General features: G+C 36.7%; 1 protein-coding gene across 1 annotated transcript; it reads left to right on the top strand.

Moving 5' to 3' along the window:
* The first annotated feature begins 5,488 nt into the window (after window positions 1–5,488).
* Window positions 5,489–22,845, top strand: LOC311070896 (uncharacterized protein). The gene is made up of 12 exons (XM_084095006.1): window positions 5,489–5,599; window positions 8,063–8,182; window positions 14,698–14,827; window positions 16,019–16,226; window positions 16,587–16,695; window positions 16,796–17,056; window positions 17,394–17,501; window positions 17,674–17,723; window positions 17,825–19,763; window positions 19,862–19,951; window positions 22,316–22,375; window positions 22,484–22,845. Coding segments are annotated over exons 1-12 (3,315 nt in total). The 5' UTR covers window positions 5,489–5,598; the 3' UTR covers window positions 22,723–22,845.
* Window positions 22,846–24,568: the final 1,723 nt, after the last annotated feature.

Genomic DNA, 24,568 nt, shown 5'->3' with positions numbered 1-24,568 from the left:
AACTCATCCCACACGGTTTGTGCTTCAGACATGAATTGAACTTCAAATTATAATAAATGAGGTGGGAATTTACATAAATTTTAAAGCACATCATGTCAAAAAGGTGATCGTCCCTTTATTTAAACAATGATTTTGTTTTTCCTGACAAGCAGAAAAACAAATATTTGAAATGCCTTTCCACTCATTGATAGCTCTTTTGGTATTCAGGTATTTACGCACTTGAATTATGAATGTCCATGGCTCCAAAAAAAAAAAAAAAAAAAAAAAAATGTAACTGTACAAAAGCACCCACAAGGACTTTCTGAGTAATACTCATCACAATGGAGGCTCTATTGTGTATGTCTCTCTCTTTCTCTCTTGCAAATACTGAATTGTATGGGAAAAAAAATGATTTTACTCAATGGGCATTTAAGGCTGACACACTATTAGAAACAATAAGGACCGCTAAACACTCATTATGCTCCTCAACATCTATGTAAAATCATATCTGCCTCCGCACCATTGTGTCATGTGTCTTTGGAAGGAACAAATTGAATAGAACAATAAATTTTTATCCCAAATATCAAGTTGATTACAGATGTAAAACGCTTATCTACAGGGACTACAATAGCCAAGACTGAATTTTATATCACTGCTGATATATACTGTATGTGATAACCATAATGCTATCAATGTGTTCAGTGATAAGATTTAGCTCTCAGCCGGTCCACACAGAACTGCATGACAAGCTTCACATTTTTTTTCAGAATCAGATTGCCTGTTCTTCATGAAATTTAAATGTCACCTTGCCTGTTTATATATTTATGTGTGTGTGTGTGTGTGTGTGTGTGTGTGTGTGTGTGTGTGTGCTTGTGTATATGGTTTACAAGGACAATATGTCAGGTTACTCACCAGCATTATGAGGACACCTAGGTTTATGAGGACACCTCAGTGTCCCCGTAATTCGGAGGTCATATATGTTATTTTCTGGCATAAATAAATGCCCATATGAAGTTTGATCATTTTCTAAAAAATGACCTTACATACCATGATGTGAATGTGTATGAATACAACTATGACCTTACATACCATGATGTGAATGTGTATGAATACAACTATGACCTTACATACCATGATGTGAATGTGTAAATATTCCTCTCAAACCAGGTAATGATTTTGGTGTATATGTACAAAATATTGAGAACACTTTGACACAGACACTGTTATTACAATTTGAAATTAAGATTTTTGAGACTTAACATATAATACCTGTGTACAGTGGTGTTGTCTAGTTTTTATAGTGAGGGTAACACTTATAACGTTCAGTTGTAAGTAAGTTATGGTTAGTTAATGATGAACTCATAAATTCATAAATGATTAGCAAGTGATATAGTAACATTTTATGTATGTTTATTTATATATATAATATATGATTAACGAATCATTTATGAAACGACTATCGGATCATAAATTATTAATAAGTGATATGTTCTTTATTCTATGTAAGTTTTGTAGATTCAGTTAAGTCATTTACAATTGATTAGTTAATGATCTAGCTAATCATTTACAAAACATGACTATGCGTTTCCTATATATATATATATATATATATGTGTTTTTTTTTTTTTTTTTTTTTTATAAATGATGATTTTTTTTAAATAGTTTGCTCACATCAGGTGACCAGTGGTTATACCCTACCTACCCCTTTATACCCTCCCCTGTCAGCATTTACACTGCAGTACACACTAGTGTTCAACACTTGTTATATATGATGTGCAAGCATGAATGTACTGTACATGTCCCATCAAGATACAATCATGGACAGATCTAGAATTTTTTTTTCCTATTTAGTGCGTTATCCGACAGAAGCAGAAAGCAGAACTTGAGCTATCTGAACAGACTCCAGTTTAAAATGAGTAATGCATGCAAGTTTAATGAAAAATGGCTGGAGAATGATGAGTTCTTGTGTTTGAAGCCAGTGCCTGCAAATATCTATAAGGCAAATTGTGCAGTTTTTAGAGATCTGTGCGAGCTGACATTGTCACTTTTGCAAAAAAAAATTAAATACTCCAAAAGCACTGCATGATGAAGCCTATTAGAATGCAGTGAGAATGAACCCACGGGTTTTTCCTGGGTCAAAATTGGTCTTTGGTGGTGGCTGTCGTCCTTTCTTGCCTTCTTTTTTTTTTTAAAGCTGTGATTTTACCACTGGATTTCATAGCTTTGTAAGATAAAATCCTTCTTTGCTAGACCTAATAATTATTTTGGTATATATCAATATAAAAAAATAGAATAAAAAAAAGTACATTTTAACTAATTGTCTATATTTTCTACCATATACAATTGAATACAATTAGCAGCTAGCTAACAACAACTTGCTTTGCCATTTTTTTCTGGTTTCACCTCAGTCTTAATCTTAACAAAAAGTTTTTTGGGTTACTTTTCTTCACATTGTCATGTAAGTAACCTGAAAATACTGTAAATACTGTAGTTTATTAAGGTTAAATCTTGCTAACACTCTTACTAAAAACAAATGGGGTAAGCTCACTTATGTTATCATATTAAGAGGTGTTCTGAGTAAATGTGATTTGTTAACATTAATGTAGCCTATAACTAACATGAACCATGCATGAGCGATACATTTTTTACTGCATTTATTAATCTTTGTTATTCTTAGTTAATAAAAATACAGCTGTTCATTGTTTGTTCATGTCACTTCACAGTGCATTATGCTAACTAATGTTAACAAATACAACTTTTGATTTATAGACTACTATTAAAATTTGGTGAATTAACAAAGATTAATAAATAGAAGTGCAGTTTATCAGTTAATAGTAATAATTAATGTTAACTGATGTCGTTAACTAGAGTTTAATAAATGGAACCTTATTGTAAAGTGTTACCGATTTGTAATTGTTATACACCGATTCAGACGTTTTGTGAATTCAGTGTTGAACAGATCCGTTGTTTGAACCATTAGCTGCTAATTCAATTGAATCGGTATAAAGGAGTCATATAGTTCGCGAATCGGACGCACATTTTTAGCACGTGTGTAACGTTATAGGCTACGACGCGTTGTGTGATTATCACAGCAGTTTAGGACATCGCACAAGATTTGTGGTCATTACTGGATAGTTTTTTGTTTGTTTATTGAGAGTGTGGTTTATGTCAGCTGAATGTGCGGAACGCTTTTCAGAGAAGATAAGGCAACTTTTTTTTATCTCAGAATGCTCCACGTGAAACTTCGGTCTTATTCCACCCTTTTACCATGCAATTGATTTTGATTAATATGCGCGAGGGAGAAAGATTTGCAGCGCTTTGAAGACGGGTGAGAGTGGAGTTCCTTGCTGTCAACAAAATGGTCATAAACGTGTTTGTGTACAATCAATCATTGTAACGTTAGGCTATTATAGGACATGTGGTTTAGCAGGACTTGTGTGTAGTAATATAGCTGACAGTTCCTCACTGTCTCAAACGTGTTTGTGTATACACTATTATTGTTATAAATGCTAAAAAAAAGTTGGCTTTTTTCTAAACGGCTAATAACCTTTTTGTGAGAGAAATAAATTCACCACATATTAGAAACTCTGGCCATCATGCACATTCTGCGTCTTATGAGAATGATTGAATGAAAAAAATAATAATATTTTTTATATTATCCTTTAAACTTGTACACGTGATCATCACTTTCCCGCCACACATTGAAATGTCCTACAGAACTTTCGCGGGGAAAGTCCTGTCAGCTTGCTGTTTATCTGCGCTTCTGGAGAGGGACACAGAAGCTCGACAATTAAAAGTAAGTAGTTATATCATCTATAATTATTAACTAAATCATTTTTTATGTAAGGAATAATTGACGACAGGCCGTTGAATTATTAGAAAAATAATGCACACCCGAGGTGGTAATGCGGTCACGACGCGAAGCGGAGTGGCCGTTATACCTCGGGTGTGCATTATTTTTATAATAATTCAACGGCCTGAAGTCAATTATTCCGCTTATACTACAGTTACCACACCTCGAAACATTGTTCAGATTATGTATTTCAAGATGTTTGTAAAGTTTTTGTCATTAAAACGCTCTTGTATGTAGGACTAATTTCTTACGCATCTAATCCCATGCCTCCGTTGCTAATTCCAAAACGTCATATTAGAGCTAGTAACGGAGGTTTGAGCCACTGATAGCAGACTAATGCTTGGACACACGACTAGCTGACACATTCTCTGACTGTTTTCATCGACTGTCTGCAGCAGATTTTAAACACCGACTCTGAACACAGACTGAACGCGCTGAACGCGCGTTTGGGCATGATCAGTCATATCATAAGTATCAAATTACATTCATAACCGGCCTTAAAGTGTGTCCCCGGCTTAATGCAGTTATTAATGCAGTTATTAGAGAGAGATGTTGCAATAATGAGACAGAAAAGCATGTTCGTCATTATTATTATTTATTTATTAATTCAATTCGTTTTGATTAATTCGTTAATTTTTTTTCTATTATTGACAGATGACAGTAGACTAGCCAAATAAATGAAACACAAAGCTCTTTTAACAAGTAGGCCTATCAATAATTATTTATTTGTTAAATTATCTGCAATAAAAATCCGTGCTGCAGGACTATCCATTTATTTAGCCTATATTCAGTTTAATTTTCTATTGATTATATAGGACTATACTTTATCTATTAAAATTAAACTGCATGTTTCCATTGATTGTGAAGCTAGACATTGAAAATTGCAGATCAAGCGCATGGGGCTAAATGTTTTTTCTTGTTATGAATTGTATCCTATTTTCCGTTATTACAGTTGACTACGCGAAGTGATATGGAACTGTAATGCGGTCAAGACCTGCCTGGAACTACTTTAGCTGTGCGTTTCCCTGAAAATAATGCACACCTTAGAACGTTTGTCAACCAATCAGATTCAAGCATTCAACGGCCCTGTAGTATAAATAGGTGATAATAGTAATATCAAAAGCTTATTTTCATAAAGTTAGTGAAAGATCCAATCGATCCCTGCCTGAGGAGATCTCGTCAGACGCAGTGATCAGGTGTAACGTCAAACATGATCATCGAACATTATATAAGCATATAACGTTAAATCAAAGCTTTTTGTGCGTTATTACATGAAATGGAAGCTAATCAAACATGTTTGTGTAAACATCAGTGTACAAGAAAATGTGATTTAGCAGGACTTGTGTAACGTTATGTAAGTTAGTTCTATAGCTGACAGTTCCTCTCTATCAAATGTGTTTGTACACTATTATTGTATAATAAAAATAATAATAGCTTAAATAGTATAACAAATTTGGCTTTTTTCTAGCCACCCTAATGACCTTTTTGTGTGAGAGAAATAAATTCACACTTTGGAAACTGGCCATCATGAACACTCTGCCTCTTATGAGAATAAGTGTATATATATATATATATATATATATATATATATATATATATATATATTATTACGTTTATATATATATTATCCTTTAAACCTGTACACGTCATCTCTCTTTCCCGCCACACATGGAAATGTCCCACAGAACCTTCGCGGGGAAAGTCCTGTCAGCTGTTTATCTGCGCTTCTGGAGAGTGGAGGGACAGACAGAAGCTCGACAAATAAAAGTAAGTAGTTATATCATCTATAATTATGTACTAAATTATTTTTCATAAAGGTGATAATAGTAATATCAAAATCTTATTTTCATAAAGTGAAAGATCCAATCGCGTCAGACGCACTGATCAGGTGTATAAGATCAAACATGATCATCAAACAATAATAAGCATATAAATCAAAGCTTTTTCGTGTTATTACATGAAATGGAAGCTATCAAATGTGTTTGTGTAAACACAATCATGGTTTACAAGGACACATGGTTTAGCAGGACTTGTGTATGTAGTTCTATAGCCGACAGTTCCTCTCTATCAAATGTGTTTGTGTAAACACAATCATGGTTTACAAGGACACATGGTTTAGCAGGACTTGTGTATGTAGTTCTATAGCCGACAGTTCCTCTCTATCAAATGTGTTTGTGTAAACACAATCATGGTTTACAAGGACACATGGTTTAGCAGGACTTGTGTATGTAGTTCTATAGCCGACAGTTCCTCTCTATCAAATGTGTTTGTGTAAACACAATCATGGTTTACAAGGACACATGGTTTAGCAGGACTTGTGTATGTAGTTCTATAGCCGACAGTTCCTCTCTATCAAATGTGTTTGTGTAAACACAATCATGGTTTACAAGGACACATGGTTTAGCAGGACTTGTGTATGTAGTTCTATAGCCGACAGTTCATCTCTATCAAATGTGTTTGTGTAAACACAATCATGGTTTACAAGGACACATGGTTTAGCAGGACTTGTGTATGTAGTTCTATAGCCGACAGTTCATCTCTATCAAATGTGTTTGTGTAAACACAATCATGGTTTACAAGGACACATGGTTTAGCAGGACTTGTGTATGTAGTTCTATAACCGACAGTTCATCTCTATCAAATGTGTTTGTGTTACTACATGAAATGGAAGCTATCAAATGTGTTTGTGTAAACACAATCATGGTTTACAAGGACACATGGTTTAGCAGGACTTGTGTATGTAGTTCTATAGCCGACAGTTCATCTCTATCAAATGTGTTTGTGTAAACACAATCATGGTTTACAAGGACACGTGGTTTAGCAGGACTTGTGTATGTAGTTCTATAGCCGACAGTTCATCTCTATCAAATGTGTTTGTGTAAACACAATCATGGTTTACAAGGACACATGGTTTAGCAGGACTTGTGTATGTAGTTCTATAGCCGACAGTTCATCTCTATCAAATGTGTTTGTGTAAACACAATCATGGTTTACAAGGACACATGGTTTAGCAGGACTTGTGTTTGTAGTTCTATAACCGACAGTTCATCTCTATCAAATGTGTTTGTGTTACTACATGAAATGGAAGCTATCAAATGTGTTTGTGTAAACACAATCATGGTTTACAAGGACACATGGTTTAGCAGGACTTGTGTATGTAGTTCTATAGCCGACAGTTCATCTCTATCAAATGTGTTTGTGTAAACACAATCATGGTTTACAAGGACACATGGTTTAGCAGGACTTGTGTATGTAGTTCTATAGCCGACAGTTCCTCTCTATCAAATGTGTTTGTGTAAACACAATCATGGTTTACAAGGACACATGGTTTAGCAGGACTTGTGTATGTAGTTCTATAGCCGACAGTTCCTCTCTATCAAATGTGTTTGTGTAAACACAATCATGGTTTACAAGGACACATGGTTTAGCAGGACTTGTGTATGTAGTTCTATAGCCGACAGTTCATCTCTATCAAATGTGTTTGTGTAAACACAATCATGGTTTACAAGGACACATGGTTTAGCAGGACTTGTGTATGTAGTTCTATAGCCGACAGTTCATCTCTATCAAATGTGTTTGTGTAAACACAATCATGGTTTACAAGGACACATGGTTTAGCAGGACTTGTGTATGTAGTTCTATAACCGACAGTTCATCTCTATCAAATGTGTTTGTGTTACTACATGAAATGGAAGCTATCAAATGTGTTTGTGTAAACACAATCATGGTTTACAAGGACACATGGTTTAGCAGGACTTGTGTATGTAGTTCTATAGCCGACAGTTCATCTCTATCAAATGTGTTTGTGTAAACACAATCATGGTTTACAAGGACACGTGGTTTAGCAGGACTTGTGTATGTAGTTCTATAGCCGACAGTTCATCTCTATCAAATGTGTTTGTGTAAACACAATCATGGTTTACAAGGACACATGGTTTAGCAGGACTTGTGTATGTAGTTCTATAGCCGACAGTTCATCTCTATCAAATGTGTTTGTGTAAACACAATCATGGTTTACAAGGACACATGGTTTAGCAGGACTTGTGTATGTAGTTCTATAGCCGACAGTTCCTCTCTATCAAATGTGTTTGTGTAAACACAATCATGGTTTACAAGGACATGTGGTGTAATTCTATAGCTACATATATATATATTTTTTTATTCATTTAAAAGTTTTTGTTGAATGTCATGTAGCCTTAGATGTTAATCTTCAATGTTTTGTTCATTTAGTGACAAGGATCTGTACAAGATCAAAGGGCGGACGTACCCCCATTGAAGAGGCCTTGTTTTATATACAGGAGAGTAGAGACAAGAATTGTATCCAAGCTGTTTTTATAAATGATGTGAAAGGTAAGTAATTTTATTTATTCTAATGTATGTTTATCAATTAACATTTCTCTAATTAAAATCCAGACATGTTGTTTGCATTCTAGATCCTGTTTAGTCCTGATAATAACTAGCAGCATTCCCAAAATCAAACTGCGTTCACGCCACTGATCTATATAAATGACTGGATTGCTCATGACACCATAAATAGGGAAGCCACTGTGCCACCATATTGGTATTCCCTAGTATTTAGAATTAATTGGAAATTATCTGATTTTAATGAGGGAAAGAATCACTTAACGAGTCAGCAGATTTTATATCTGTATTCTCCCTGTACAATCCTTCCATGCAAACATCCTAAACTAGGGCCCTATAATTTCCGCGATCACGGAATCGCGGAATTGGCAAATTAACGCGGAATCTAGTGTCAACGCGGAATTTTGCGGAATTTTACATATTTGGAATAAAATTCTGTTTTTGTGTGGGAGAAAAACGTATGTCTGAGGAAAATCGCATATTACTGAAAGAACGAGCAGAGAGAGAGGCCCGGTCGCGCGCGCGTCTTCAAACTGTCTTGCTCTCTCTCACTCCCTCGCGCTTATTAATCTAAATCAATTGAGAATTGACACAATGGTAAAAGATCGGAAGAACGAAGTTTCACGTGGAGCATTCGGATATTTTTTTCCTGAATTACCGCTGGGTGTGAATTGTGCAAAAAAAAACTTTTTTACCTTGCCTTCTTCTCTGAAAAGCGTTCTGCCCATTCAGCTGACATAAAAAACACTTTCAATAAACTAAACAAAAACCTATCCAATGATGAAATGTTTTCTGTGTTGACAAATCTTGTGCGATGTCCTAAACTGCCGGATAATCACTCAACGCGTACAAGTCCGCTAATGACACGTCCGATTCGCGAACTAATGACTCCTTTAAACCGATTCAACCAAAACAATCTTTTAGTTTAGACTGTTTGCGGTAAATGCAGTTGGGTTGTCGAGGTCAAAACTGTAAATAAGCTGTGAATCAAATAAACTTACTATAAATAATGTTATGTAATTTTTACTCTTACACTGAATATTTGGATTTTGTGAAGGTGTGAATCATTTTTGATTAATATTTAATATAATAAAGTTCTGTGTAACAGATTATCAACGGAGATTATTACCACCCGCCACAAATTGATTTATAGTCTGTGGGAAACACTGAGGCCTGTTTTAAAAAGAGCTGTTTTGGTGTGTACCACCTTAAATGGGAATGAGCTGCATATCCCCGCCCTGCTTTTGGATGAGGGCGTAACTTAAAAAATAATAATTTGCATACCTATGGCAATAAACAGTCAGTAGAAGCAGAATGGCTGAGAGTGAGAGACCCGCTGTTCTGTATGGCATTAAGCCGTACATGTATGAACCGGAATCAGACCCAGATGATGAAGAGATTCCGGCAGAAGAAACACGAATGAGAATGGACCAGAATATACTTTATAAATATAATATACGAATACTTTATAAAATAATATAAAAATACTTTATATATATTAAAATATATATAAAAAAAATAGTATTTTTTGTTAAACTTCATTTAAATAAACAAATATTCGTATATTCTATTTTTATGAGCCTGATTATTCGAAAGCAATATTTTTGAAAAATGCCCATCCCTATTTTAGATAGTGCCTGATTGTTGACAATCATACACACTGCTCAAACGTTCTAAAACTCTTCAAAACCAGTTGAAACAACTGGATTGAACTCTTCAATTGACTTTTGAACAGGTTTCACAAATAGACCTAACAATCTCTGTGTAAAACTATGCTGCCATCTAGACATGTGCCGGTATTTGGTAATGCGATAAATCGCAGTAATGAATATTCACAATATTGTTATCGCGGGCACTTTAAAATACCGTGAAAAATAATAGATCCGAATTTAGATTTTTAGAACGCGCATTAGCTTATTTTCCATTAACCGCTTAAACAAACACTGCGTATCTGCGCGAAACACGTGCACACTCTGATGTAAACAATCGCCACATGTTTATAAGCACTGTGAGCATGCAGCGCAGTGCGCACTCTAGTCTAATGTAAGCAATCCTCACATGGGAAATTTGAGGGAAAAAACACATTTACCTCAGCAAAGCCATTTAACCCCCTGAGGTCGACGGTATCGCCGGCGATACCAGCTCGCTTTTTTTTTTATCAGTGTAAAAGAAACTCATGAATACTCTGTTGACTTTGATTTTCCATAGGAGTTCCATACATCAATCGATTCTGTTAAATGTGTATTATTTTTATGTATACTCACAATAAAAACATAGTGTTGTGCTTTTCGACAAATAAAGAAAAATAAACACGAAGCGAGTTCTGCCTTCTCTCTGTCCGTGTAGTCCATTCTGAAACGCGTCCGAAAATGAACCATAACTCAGTGAATACTTCTCACACATACAAGTGATATATGTCTTTATGAAGCTTGAAATCTCTTCTTTTAAATGAAGTAATTTATATAAAAAACAAATATTCTCATCTTGTGAGATCTGTATTAAAAGAGAGCGATTCCAGTAGACCTAATTAGAGCTAATTCAAATGTAATGTGACTCCGCCCACGGAGAGCGCACGCTATTCAAACGCAAATGGCTGAGGTAATCCGCGCAATCCTGTGAACGCCCCCATCAGCTCGAGAAAACCAAAACACAAGTTTATTCAGAACATTACTTGCTTACACCGTCTTGCAGCGCTGTGAGGAATAATGAGGAATACGAGGAATACGAGCTGAGGAATACTAGTAAGTTTTTCCTTCTCGGGTTTCTGTTTATTGACGAATGAACGGCATGCGCTCTGTTTTTTCTCCATTATGGACGCGAGCTCTAAAAAAAAAACACTAAAAGACTTTCAAACTTTCACAGAGACCTCAAAACAGAAAGTACAAATCCTTTCTTTAAAACGAATTTCGTTTTGTATCAATTGTATCTTAATTTTAATAATTTTTTCACTAACAACTTTCCTGGATTTAAAGTAAATAAGCCTATCTTCAACGAATGATGATGTTTTAGCAAACTGTATTGCTATACTGAGATGAGTAAAAATCTATATATAAAATAGCCTAATATTTTTGTCAAAAATAAAGTCATCAACTAAGATGTTAGCTGTTCCAATGTTGGCTATATTCAAAGTAATGAATACATAGATAAAATGTAGGCCTATAATCTTTCCTTTTTTTTACAAAGAAAGAGTACACTTGAAATATTGTTGAAATTGTAATTATTGTTGTAATTGTAACCTTTTTAATAAAATAGCACAACATATGTACAAGATAGATGTAAGCAAAATCTTAAATGGTCAATATAAGTCTTCTTCTAAATATCTTTTGTCCAAGCATTGTGGCTCAGCCAGTTTCACACCTGTGTGAATGGCTCATCATTATGCAGAGTGGGTGGTAATTCAGGTGAAAACCACTCCTCGTTCACGCCCCCTCGCATATTGGCTTTCCAAGCAAAACCTGTTTTACATCAATTTAAATCAATGTATGGTTTTATTTGAACGATAAAGCAAGACTATTTTCACATAATTTTGAAGAAAAAACTATAGGCGACGACATCCATTGGTCAAAAGTCTTATTGACACATATTTACTATGTGTTTTGTGGCCTTATTTCAGAAATTTTAGTTTTTAGTTTTTTCAATATCCACGCATAAACATTATTCTCTCAAAAATTAAAACATGTACATACACGTGGCTCACATATTATGGTAGCCCTGTTTGTGCTTTATAGAGTGAATTTACACCTTTGCCATTAATATGTTTATAAGCAACTGAAAAAAGCACAAATGTAAGAGCATGTCAGAACATCTCAAGGGCCCAGAAAACCGCTCAGACTCCAGAGGGTTAATGACCAGCACGTTAGTCGACTAGAAGAAATAGCTATAGAGGAGTATTTTGCTGAATAGGTGCCCTTTATTACATATTCATTATATTTTTACTTGTGTCCTTACATAATTGTTATTATAATGAAAACCACATTATGTTTGATTTAATGTGTTATTTTTAACCTTTAATAATACCAGCTGATAGGGCTCTCTGTATGGTTACTTACATGTTTGATTTTTTTTTTTTTTTTCATGAGAAAAAATAACATGGGCTATCTACTGTAACTGTAGCCTACATAATATTTATTCAAATGAGTCAAGACTGAAATCAAATCCCAAGTATTGAATTGAAATCGTGAAAATTGTGTTGAGCAATAATACAAACAGTAGCCTACCAGTCATTGTACCATGTAAACATTGTACATTGTCATCACTCTGTCTCCTCTCCACCAGTAAGCTGGTGTGTGGTGGGCGTTCTGGGGCAATATGGCTGCCGTCGCATCATCCAAGTGGATGCTGCACATTGGTGGTGGTTGAGGAGATTCCCCCAGCTATGTAAAGCGCTTTGAGTGCCGAGAAAAGCGCTATATAAATGTAATTAGGGATGCACCGATCCACATTTTTTCACTTCCGATCCGATCCCGATACCTGAATTTGGATATCGGCCGATACCGATACTATTCCGATACCAGAGCTGTGTTTGCTTTAATATTATTATTAATTTCATTTTTGTTTATTTTATATGAGGCTGAAATAAACTTCTCTCAACAGGCAAGTAATAATATGTTATGTATGTAGCCTATGTATGCATGTATGTCCCAAAAGGCAACTTGAGGTAAGTTATAAGGTCAGAAAAGGAAGTCAGAAAAACAGGAAATCCTGTTAACAGGAAAAATCCCATTCTGAAAACAAATATGCAACTGAGGTTTCAAATTGATTGTCATGTCAATATTTATTACATTCCCAAAATGTCAAATACTTGCGTCTTGAAAGAAAAGTGCAAGTGTAAACATATTACACACACACACTATCTGAAGGGTGATCCTCGCTCCGATGCAGTAAATGCTCGATCAACATCAGCATCGTGCAAACAAACAAGCGGATTTTGCCTCAGACGCGCGTCGACTTCGCTTCAAACTTTTGCTTTTTACGCACGTCAATTTTTCTCTGGACACGCGAATGGATTCAAAATATTCAAGCGTCCAACTAGACGCGGTAGACGTGAATTTGACGCGCTATTCGCGTTTGGTGTGAACGCACAGTAACGTTGTGCTTTTTTAAATGTTTTATTGAGTTCGTTGTGTTGTACGACGCGAGGGAGCTTCAAAGGACTTATTGCATCATTGCATTTTGCTGTCTTGCTCTGCGGTGTTTCCAGTGTGAAGTTTATCCACACAGCAGACGTTGTTGGCTAGCCGCAAACTGCGGAATGGATTTCCTGAGCGGGAGCGTGTCTCATAACTCTGTGTCTCATTGAGCCGCGCCTCCGTTCAGGAAATCCATTCCGCAGTTTGCAGCCAGCTAGCAGACTATCCAGCGGGAATCACTTTTGGAGTCATTTCAGCAGACGTTAAAGCGAGCGCAGACATGACTCATGGATATCGGAAATCTCCGCAGGTTGGATCGGGAAAATCCGATACGTGAATTACGCTGGTATCGGGTCCCGATACCGATACTGGATCGGATCGGCCCCATCCCTAAATGTAATGAATTATTATTATTATTATTACATGGTACATTATGTTGTCACTAAAATGAATAAAATTCTGTTTAGTTACCGGGTTTTTTTACATCCCCACCCAATCTATCCGTTTCTCTTGTGCAAATAATATATTGTGATAATACTGTATACTGTGATAAAAGCTCAATCAATTAGGGCTGTAATCAACCAAAGAAAACTGAATGAATTGAGAATCTCACCTATAATTCCGATAACATCTGCAATTTTCATTCTATCAGCTGATTTCTGTGAATGAATGTAAAACTAAATGTATATTGCAGCACATGGTGAAGGCAGTATATACATTAACGACGATTTGAGACAAATATAATGTCAATTAAATATAAAACTATGTAAATAGCGCTCTGTGGTGCGGCAAGATTTTGAACGCGGTCCTGAGCTGTTGCTGGGCGCCGCGGACAGTCAGACGCCGCCAGTGTGTGTACACTGAGAATAATGTGTTCAAATTGTAAAGACATGGCGCGGCGCTTCTCGTCTCGAAAACAAGGGGGTTGTTCTGAAGACAGACTGTTACCTGCGAAACAGGAGTGCTCTGAAAACACCCCCATTAGCAATTCCTGCTTTCCACCTGATGAAATTAACACGGCAAACACATCGACCAATCAGAATTTTGGTCGAGCAAGAACGTATCGACCAATTAATCGACTAGACGACTGAGAGATTACAGCCCTACAATCAATTAATCGCAGCATGAAAATTTGATACCGGCACATGCCTACTGCCATCTTATAAAGTCATTTTTACTCACCAGTAATTTGGCTCCATTTAATATTTTACCTTTCTTCATCATACATGTACTTCTTTCATCAGAAGAAAAATGATCAAAATGAAACATTTGAGTCTAGATTTTTTCCACAAAAAAAAAAAATTATGGCACGGAATGACTCAATTATATACATACTTAATGACTTTTAATGATGCCTATTTTTTTTTTTGTCAGGACATGGAGTATTTGCTACCCAAAGCATAGCGAAAGGAGACTTTATTTTGGAGTATAAAGGAAAACTTGTGGAAAAACAGGTTAACAATCCGTATGCATACAACTTCAGGCACCACAATATAGATTTCTGGTGAGTACTAGTGACCATGCAAAGTCTTATTCTTAAAGTATGTTTAAAGCATTACTTCTAACCCCTCATTTACACTGCACACGTCTGCGGCGCATTACGGCTGCGACAAGGTTTTATTCCGTCCTTCACGCGGTGCCAACTCACACCGGGAGCATATCAGAAGCGGAGCGACTGGATGCGTGAGACCACGTTATTTGCCTGACCCCGACGTGTTTTTTCTTGATTTTGGGGTTTCTAGATACCATGGCTAAATGTTTATGTTTTGTCCGGTGTAATTGTGTTTATTGTTATGTTTTTTGATATGTCCTATTTTGTTGTGCTGTTGCCGGCATAGTTAATACACTTAAATGTCCACCATAGAGGAAAAAAAATATAATTTAATGTATTGGAAATTTGTTTGTGTGTGTGTGTGCTATAAGTATACTAAAAATACATTTACATATTTATGTGCTTAATAAATAAAAAAATACCCTGAAAATTTACTTTTTTTTACCTCCTAGGATATATTGCCAATATACGTCTTTATTTTGAAATTGAGTTTTTTTTTTTTACTTTTATTTTGTATTACCAGTGCGACTTGGACGCGCGTCCGTCAAAAATAGACTAGGCGCCTATTTTTAGCGAAGCGGTGCGGAGAGCCGCTTCTGGGAAGCTTCTGAAACGCACCGCGTCGCGCCCGGTGTAAACACAAGCATTGACTAGAATGGGCGCGATCAGCTCCGGTAGCCGTGTTGCAGCCGTAATGCGCCGCAGACATTTGCAGTGTAAATGAGGGGTAAGGAAGAATTGATTACTTATTATTCCCCTATTTAGCATTAGCTACTGAAGGGGTAGTTTTATTTTAAAACCAGAACACTTTTTTTTTCTAATTTCCTTTAAGCCATGTATTTTCATCTGTGAAATAGTTGACCATAAATTTAAGATTTTATTTGGGCACATTTTCAGTGAAATGTTACTGCTTTTTTGTAATACCTGTTTACCTATATATGCAACAAGTTCTTTGCTTAGTTGATCTTCCTCTCTGTTATATTATCATAAATAATCTTGGAGTTTTAGGAATTATTATTAAGATTATTAAAAAGAGATTGTAATTAATTGGAGGATTATTTTTAACCAGCCATATGATTCAGAAATACTGTAAGAAGTAGCCTATTAATTTATATGATTGTTTTATTATTTACTTCTTTTCAGTATTGATGCCTTAATGGATGATGGGTCCCTAGGAAGACGCGTCAATGATGACGCAAAACCCAACGCAAAAATGAAAAAACTTGAAGTTGATGGCCTCCCTCATTTATGTTTATTTGCAATAAAGGACATTTTTTTTGAAGAAGAAGTCACATATGATTATGGAGGAACTGGATTGCCGTGGCGTGTTAACACAACGTCAAAAAACAAGGTATGTTTACAAAAGTTCATGACTGATACTAGGGGTGTAACAGTTCACAAAATTCACGGTTCAGTTCAAAACAATACACTTGTGTCACGGTTCGGTATGTTTTCGATACAGCAAAAAGAAAGAAATGCCAGAGAAATTTCCTACTCGCGACGCGCGTACATTTGAAATAACCGTTCGGTTTGAAAATGCGTAACACCGAACCGAAAGCCTCGTACCAAACGGTTCAACACGATTACGCGTACCGTTACACCCCTAACTGATACAGACCTTTACAACTAAAAATCAATGTTGAATTGACGTCTGTCTGCTATCTGGGTATTATGTATTAAGAATATACTTTTGAATATATTTTGAAAACAGTCCTCTCCAAAGCCCACTCCTGCCCATGAATCAGCTCCAGAGCCCGTTCCTGCCAAAGAACATACTGTAGAATCTGCTCCAACCCATGAGCCCGCTTTATGTACATTAGGTAAGAGCACCGCTTTTCTTATTTTCTTTTCCTGATGTTGGTTTGCAGCCCTCTTGAATTTAGTCAAAATCACACAACACAACTTCTATTAACACAACAGAATCCACTCCAGAGCGTGATCGAGCCCATGAGGCCACTCCAGAGCGTGATCGAGCCCATGAGGCCACTCCAGAGCGTGATCCAGCCCATGAGGCCACTCCAGAGCGTCATCGAGCCCATGAGGCCACTCCAGAGCGTGATCCAGCCCATGAGGCCACTCCAGAGCGTGATCCAGCCCATGAGGCCACTCCAGAGCGTGATCCAGCCCATTGGCACCCTAAAGAATTCAGTCAAGCCGATGAGCCTGCTCAAGGTACATCAGGTAAGAGCCACACTTTACCTTTTTTCCTCATGTTGGTTTGCCACCCTCTTTCAAATGTAGTCAAAATCATGCAACGCAAATTCAGTTTATGTAATCAAAATCATGCAACACACCATCAATGCACTGTGATATTAAATTGAACCGAATTGTTGACATGATAATCCTATTCTAATCAAATCGTGACACCAGTCAAGGTTCACACACCCTAGTGTTCAATAAAGTTTTGTTGAGTTTAATCACCCTCTCAGTGTGATTTATCCTGACAAGGATAGCTAAGGACATTAGCTGAATCTATCAATTTCAAAAGTGAAAGTGTTTATTTTCTGCTTTCTTTCAGTTTGTAAGAAACACACTATAAAACCTGAACAACTGTCCTCTTTTGAGAAGTGTCTTGCTTGCCATGGACCATTCTCCTCTCTAAAGTGGTCTGGAGTCAAATGTATAGGTAATTTTTAAATTGTCTGGATTTTTTTATAGATATTTTGAATAACACTAAATTATAGTCCAGTTCTCAACAACAATGAATGGTGAACAGTTTGTTATTGTGAAATAATCAAATTACATTTACCATATTTGAAAATCTCATTTGAACTGATTAAGTGATTTTTACTTCTCAGGTTGCTTCACAGTATGGCATGCAAAATGTTTTGAAAAACTACGAAATGATGTAAGCAATTACCATAAATAATTACATTAAAATATATTTAATAAATTTCTATGCATGCATATGAAATTTAATTCTATAAATCTACTACACTGTTTCTTCAGTATACATCAGCATCAGCTGATGAAAGTGAGGGGGATGAAAGGTCCTCTGGAGAGGAATATGTCCCCTGTTCTGCATCTGATAATGACACAGACAGTGAAAGTGAAAACTCAGTCAGTAGTCCACTTGATGCATCAATTACATGTAAAATACATGTAGAAACGACACCAGATGAAACGACACCAGATGAGCCTATTTCTATGGACTACACAGAAGTTCAAGATACAACACAAAAAATTTACTTTCCTGACAGCTATTCAGAAACTCAAACATCATCAACACTTGCCAAAGCATGGCAGAATTTTTGCTTTGTGTGTGGAGAACCTCAGTCCAAAATTTCAAGACACTTTAAAGTCCATGCCAAAGAAGACATGGATATAGCAAAGGCTCTGAGTTTACCTGCAAAATCGAAAATAAGAAAACAACTGCTTGAAAAATTGAGAAACAGAGGCAACTTCAACCACAACAACAATGTCCTTAAAAAGGGAGAAGGTACATTAAAAGTAAAACGACGAGCATTTAAAAACACAGGTTCAACCCAGAAGACATATGAATACTGCTTGTATTGCAAGGGAATGTTTTTGCGAAATGAGCTGTGGAGGCACATGAGAGGATGCAAGTCCAAACCAGCTAAGATAGATAAAGCTACTGAGGGCAGACAGAGAGTCCTCACCATTGCTGCAGTGGCCAAATCTTGCTTCTCTGGTAAAACAGAGGAAGGGTTAATGAAAATATTGAGTAAAATGAATGAAGATGAAATTGCCCATGTTGTGAGACATGATTCTGGCCTTCTTCAATTTGCTCAGTCCCTATATAATCGCCACGGATTTCACACTTCAAAGCATGAATACATCCGCCAGAAGGTCCGTGAGCTTGGCAGATTCATGATAACACTGCGTAAAAAATGCCCATCTGCATCTCTGGATGATGCCATGAAGCCAGCAAATTTCATGAATGTCATTCAAGCAGTTAGAGAAACTGCAGGGTTTCATGAAAATACACATTCTTTCCAAATTCCAAGCTTAGCTTTAAAAATCGGACACTCCCTCTTAAAAGTTAGCGAAATTATCCAATGTCATGCTCTTATTGCTGAAAATGCAGAGTTGGCAAGCAGTGCAGAAGCATTCCAGAAACTGTACAAATCAAAGTGGTCGGAATTCATATCTAACTCAGCGTTAAGCACCATTAATGATTCGAAATACAACAAGCCGACCAAAATGCCACTCACTCAAGACATTGAAAAGCTTAATGACTATTTACAAAGAAGTGCAGAATCGGCCTTCCAGGAACTTAGCCAAAATACCTCAGAGTGCAACTATGCATGTCTCACCAAGCTAACAATGACCAGGATCATCCTGTTCAACAGACGACGGGTTGGAGAGGTCTCCAAGATGCCTTTAAAAAATTTCCTCCAAAGAGATGACTCTTACACATCTGACGAGCTGGGTCTTTCAGCTTATGAGAAGAGCTTGTGCAAATATTTTACACGAGTTGAGCTAAAAGGAAAAAGAGGACGAAAAGTAGCTGTTTTGCTCAACCCAGACATCACAAAAGCTCTGGAAATGCTTATTGAGAAGCGGGCACAATGTGGAGTACTGCAAGAAAATGAATTCCTCTTTGCCATTCCAAAGTGCTCTAGCTACTACAGAGGTCACGACTGTCTCAAGAGGTTTGCTGCTGAGTGTGGTGCAACTCACCCAGAGTACTTGAGATCGACACAACTGAGGAAACAAGTTGCAACAACTTCCCAAATTCTTAATTTAAAAAATAATGAACTGGACCAACTGGCAGACTTTCTAGGCCACAATATTAATGTGCATAGAGAATATTACAGACTACCTGAGGCAACCATCCAGGTGACCAAAATTTCAAAACTGCTTCTAGCCCTTGAAAAGGGTAAGCTGACAGAATTAAAAGGAAAATCTCTTGATGAAATCCAAGGTACAGTTACTATACAATTTTTTAATCAATTAAGTAATGAGTACTAACTAACATGAAATGAGCAATGTTAAGCTTATTTTTCCATTGTGTTTTCTAAGATTTTACAGACGAAGATGACGACCAGGACATTGACAGCGATGAAGACTCCAATGGAGCCAGACCTCTGGAGCTCAACTCAATCAGTAATGGTTAATGTTATTTAATATTTGTGTAAACGTGTATGTATGATGATTAATTTTAGTTCATTTTAGCATTCTGTCTGTGTGATGGATCTTATTGCAGTCAGAAACGGATTTTCAAAGTGTGAAGGGGAGAACGCAAGGGTATGTGAGGGGAGGCAAAGATAATAGCTGGACAATATTTGATATATCCTGGTTAAAATATGAAGCAGGTGTGTTTAATTGGGGTTGGAGCTAACTGCAGAGCAATGACCCTCCGGGAGCAGGATTAGACACTGGACAAAAGTTGCAATTACTGCTGGTCAAACATAACTTTAAGCATCAACTAAAACTGTTTTGGATGAGAAATCAACATTTTATTAATGTTACCTTGTTACCATTCATCCAACCATTTTCCTCCACTTACCCTGAACCAGTCCACGGTGGCAGCAGGCCAAGTAGGGCTTTCCATACTTTCCTTTCCCCAGCCACTTTCTCCAGCTCCTACTGTGGGAACCAAAATTGTCCCCAGGCTTGCAGAAAGATATCATCCCTTAAGCATGTTCTAGGTCTTCCCCAGAGTCCCTTTCCAGTTAGATATGCCTGGAAAAAAATCCTCTGGAAGCCATCCGGGAGGTATCCTAACCAGATGCCTGAACCACCCTAGCTGGCTCTTTGTAACTTGGAGGAGCAGCTGCTCTACTCCCAGTACCTCCAGCATATATGAGCTTTTCGCCCTCTTTCTCAGGGTCAGCCGAGACACCCTACAGAGAAAACTTCTCTCAGGTCTTGCATGTAACATTTTTCACCCCTGATTAGTTGCATCACTATGTCAAGCATAATGTGTCAAGTGTCAAGGAATCACCATGCTCCACCCTCACTCCATTCAGCCTTACCAGACTTCTAATCTCCTGCACCTTTCACTTATCCAATCATCTCATCAACCATATAACCTCTGTATAAACTGACACCAGACACAGTCATTGTCAGGTCTCGACTGCGACAAGGACTTTCGTGACGTTCCGATGAGCTACTTACCTGTGCTACCTACCTCCCAATCGATTTCCTGGTTCCGTGTTCCTTGTTTGCTCCTTGGATATCACTAGCCTGGATGCCAGCCCGAACCCCGCCCACAACATTTCTTTGTTCGGGAAGTTCGGTCTGGACTTGATCCGTTGAGGAGTACGAATACGAATGATGGACAGATGATCTACAATTACGTAATCATCCACATAACCAAAGAGCGCTTGGGTTGAATTAGTTTACAACAAAGATGACTGCCACTGGAGAATTGTGATTTCACGAGTTCACACTTACAAATAAGTTAGATAGAATAAATGCCTCATAGTTCCGAGATCCCCTTCCTTTAGTTCACTCAGCCCTGAAACAACTACGTGGTAACACCTACAGGCCACATTGAATGATGTTTTATTAACAAAGTTTGGGAGGAGCATGTTCAGATAATTAACCTAATTAACACGAGAGGAGGGCATTCAGTTAAATCAACTCCATTAACGATAAGAGGTATATATACAGCAGACCTGCCTCTGTTTGTTGACAGTTTATCAGCATCCCTCCACCACCCCATCTCCTGACTTCTTACTATTCCTACCACAACAGGGGGGAGTACTCTGGGTTCGGGCCAAATTCCGTGCTCAAAACCCCTGCCCTGGACAGCACACCAAATACACATAAACCTTAACTCTATCTAATTATATGTAAGTGTGAACTCGTGAAATACCTTTTGATGGGCTGGTAAAAGCCACCTCCGTGTTCCAAGACTTCACGCATGAGGTGCTCCGGAATTTCCTCCACTGATTTGTACTGGTCTACTACAACAACATCCTCATTTATTCCCGGAGTTTGGATCAACTATTCTTGAAAGCAGAGAAGTGCCAGTTCCATCAGTCAGAGATCCAGTTCCTCTGGTACGTCATAAACAAACAAGGCACCATGGATGAAAGGAAGGTGGATACTATCCTAAATTCCCACCACCATAAGGGAACTCCAGAGATTTCTTGGTTTTGATAACATCTATCTCTTCATCAAGAACTACAGTGTCATCACCGGCCCCCTCACCTCTCTCCTCCGTGGAAACCCCAAGTCTCTGTCCTCAAGTCTCTGTCTCTGTCCCTATTGAATGAGATTCCATAATCATTCACTGCATCAAGCTACGCCTTTTATCTTTTTGAATAAGCGACCTGTAGCGGCACAACTTACAGTTACATACTGTGCCTTTAAAATCATCTATGAATAAAAGTGTAGTATATGTTTCTTATGCAGCATGCAACTGATTTTTGAGAGGGAAACAATGTCATATGATTTCATATGCAATGAAATTTGGTAAATATGCCATGAAAAAAGGTTTTAATTTAATTTTTTTACACGGTATAGGTGAACATGTGCGAGATGAACAAGTCTGCAGAGATGCTACTTCATCCACTAAAGTTAAAGGTATGTCTGGTTTTGTTTCAACTTTGCATTACCTTGGTATTCATTTCTCTCTTATATACATTGGATTTAACTATGTTGTACTTTAACCATCTAATACATTTCTAATAGAGCTTGACAGACCAAAGAAAAAAAGGGCCTATGTAAAAAGACCATGGACCGCTTCAGAGGTCAAATCAGTCATGAAATTCTTTGGAAACCACATCACAAAAGGGAAGCTGGCAACTTTGACTGAATGTGAGGCTTGCAAGAAGGCAGACCACCCCATTCTTGCTTCACGGACAAGCCAAAACATAAGAGACTTTGTCCGGAACAAGGGCACAGCTTACAAGAAACAAATATGTAAATGAGTTTATTCTATCTATCTTCTATTCTATCTGTCACAATTCAGTAAGTGACCGTCAAATCAAACTGCTTCCCTAGCTTACAAGAAACAAATATGTAAATGAGTTTATTCTATCTATCTTCTATTCTATCTGTCACAATTCAGTAAGTGACCGTCAAATCAAACTGCTTCCCTAGCTTACAAGAAACAAATATGTAAATGAGTTTATTCTATCTATCTTCTATTCTATCTGTCACAATTCAGTAAGTGACCGTCAAATCAAACTGCTTCCCTAGCTTACAAGAAACAAATATGTAAATGAGTTTATTCTATCTATCTTCTATTCTATCTGTCACAATTCAGTAAGTGACCGTCAAATCAAACTGCTTCCCTAGCTTACAAGAAACAAATATGTAAATGAGTTTATTCTATCTATCTTCTATTCTATCTGTCACAATTCAGTAAGTGACCGTCAAATCAAACTGCTTCCCTAGCTTACAAGAAACAAATATGTAAATGAGTTTATTCTATCTATCTTCTATTCTATCTGTCACAATTCAGTAAGTGACCGTCAAATCAAACTGCTTCCCTAGCTTACAAGAAACGAATATGTAAATGAGTTTATTCTATCTATCTTCTATTCTATCTGTCACAATTCAGTAAGTGACCGTCAAATCAAACTGCTTCCCTAGCTTACAAGAAACAAATATGTAAATGAGTTTATTCTATCTATCTTCTATTCTATCTGTCACAATTCAGTAAGTGACCGTCAAATCAAACTGCTTTCCTAGCTTACAAGAAACAAATATGTAAATGAGTTTATTCTATCTATCTTCTATTCTATCTGTCACAATTCAGTAAGTGACCGTCAAATCAAACTGCTTCCCTAGCTTACAAGAAACGAATATGTAAATGAGTTTATTCTATCTATCTTCTATTCTATCTGTCACAATTCAGTAAGTGACCGTCAAATCAAACTGCTTCCCTAGCTTACAAGAAACAAATATGTAAATGAGTTTATTCTATCTATCTTCTATTCTATCTGTCACAATTCAGTAAGTGACCGTCAAATCAAACTGCTTCCCTAGCTTACAAGAAACAAATATGTAAATGAGTTTATTCTATCTATCTTCTATTCTATCTGTCACAATTCAGTAAGTGACCGTCAAATCAAACTGCTTCCCTAGCTTACAAGAAACAAGTATATAAATTATTTTTTTCTATCTATCTTCTATTCTATCTGTCACAATTCAGTAAGTGACCGTCAAATCAAACTGCTTCCCTAGCTTACAAGAAACAAATATGTAAATGAGTTTATTCTATCCATCTTCTATTCTATCTGTCACAATTCAGTAAGTGACCGTCAAATCAAACTGCTTCCCTAGCTTACAAGAAATAAATATGTAAATGAGTTTATTCTATCCATCTTCTATTCTATCTGTCACAATTCAGTAAGTGACCGTCAAATCAAACTGCTTCCCTAACTTACAAGAAATAAATATGTAAATGAGTTTATTCTATCTGTCTTTTATTTTATTCTTCTATTCAAACTGCTTCCCTAACTTACAATAAATAAATATGTAAATGAGTTTATTCTATCTGTCTTCTATTTTATTCTTCTATTCAAACTGCTTCCCTAACTTACAATAAATAAATATGTAAATGAGTTTATTCTATCTGTCTTCTATTTTATTCTTCTATTCAAACTGCTTCCCTAACTTACAATAAATAAATATGTAAATGAGTTTATTCTATCTGTCTTCTATTTTATTCTTCTATTCAAACTGCTTCCCTAACTTACAATAAATAAATATGTAAATGAGTTTATTCTATCTGTCTTCTATTTTATTCTTCTATTCAAACTGCTTACC

This window comes from Abramis brama, assembly GCF_963993115.1.
Source record: "Abramis brama genome assembly, chromosome: 20".
Lineage (NCBI taxonomy): Eukaryota > Metazoa > Chordata > Actinopteri > Cypriniformes > Leuciscidae > Abramis > Abramis brama.
This window is presented reverse-complemented; position numbering and strand designations above follow the sequence as displayed.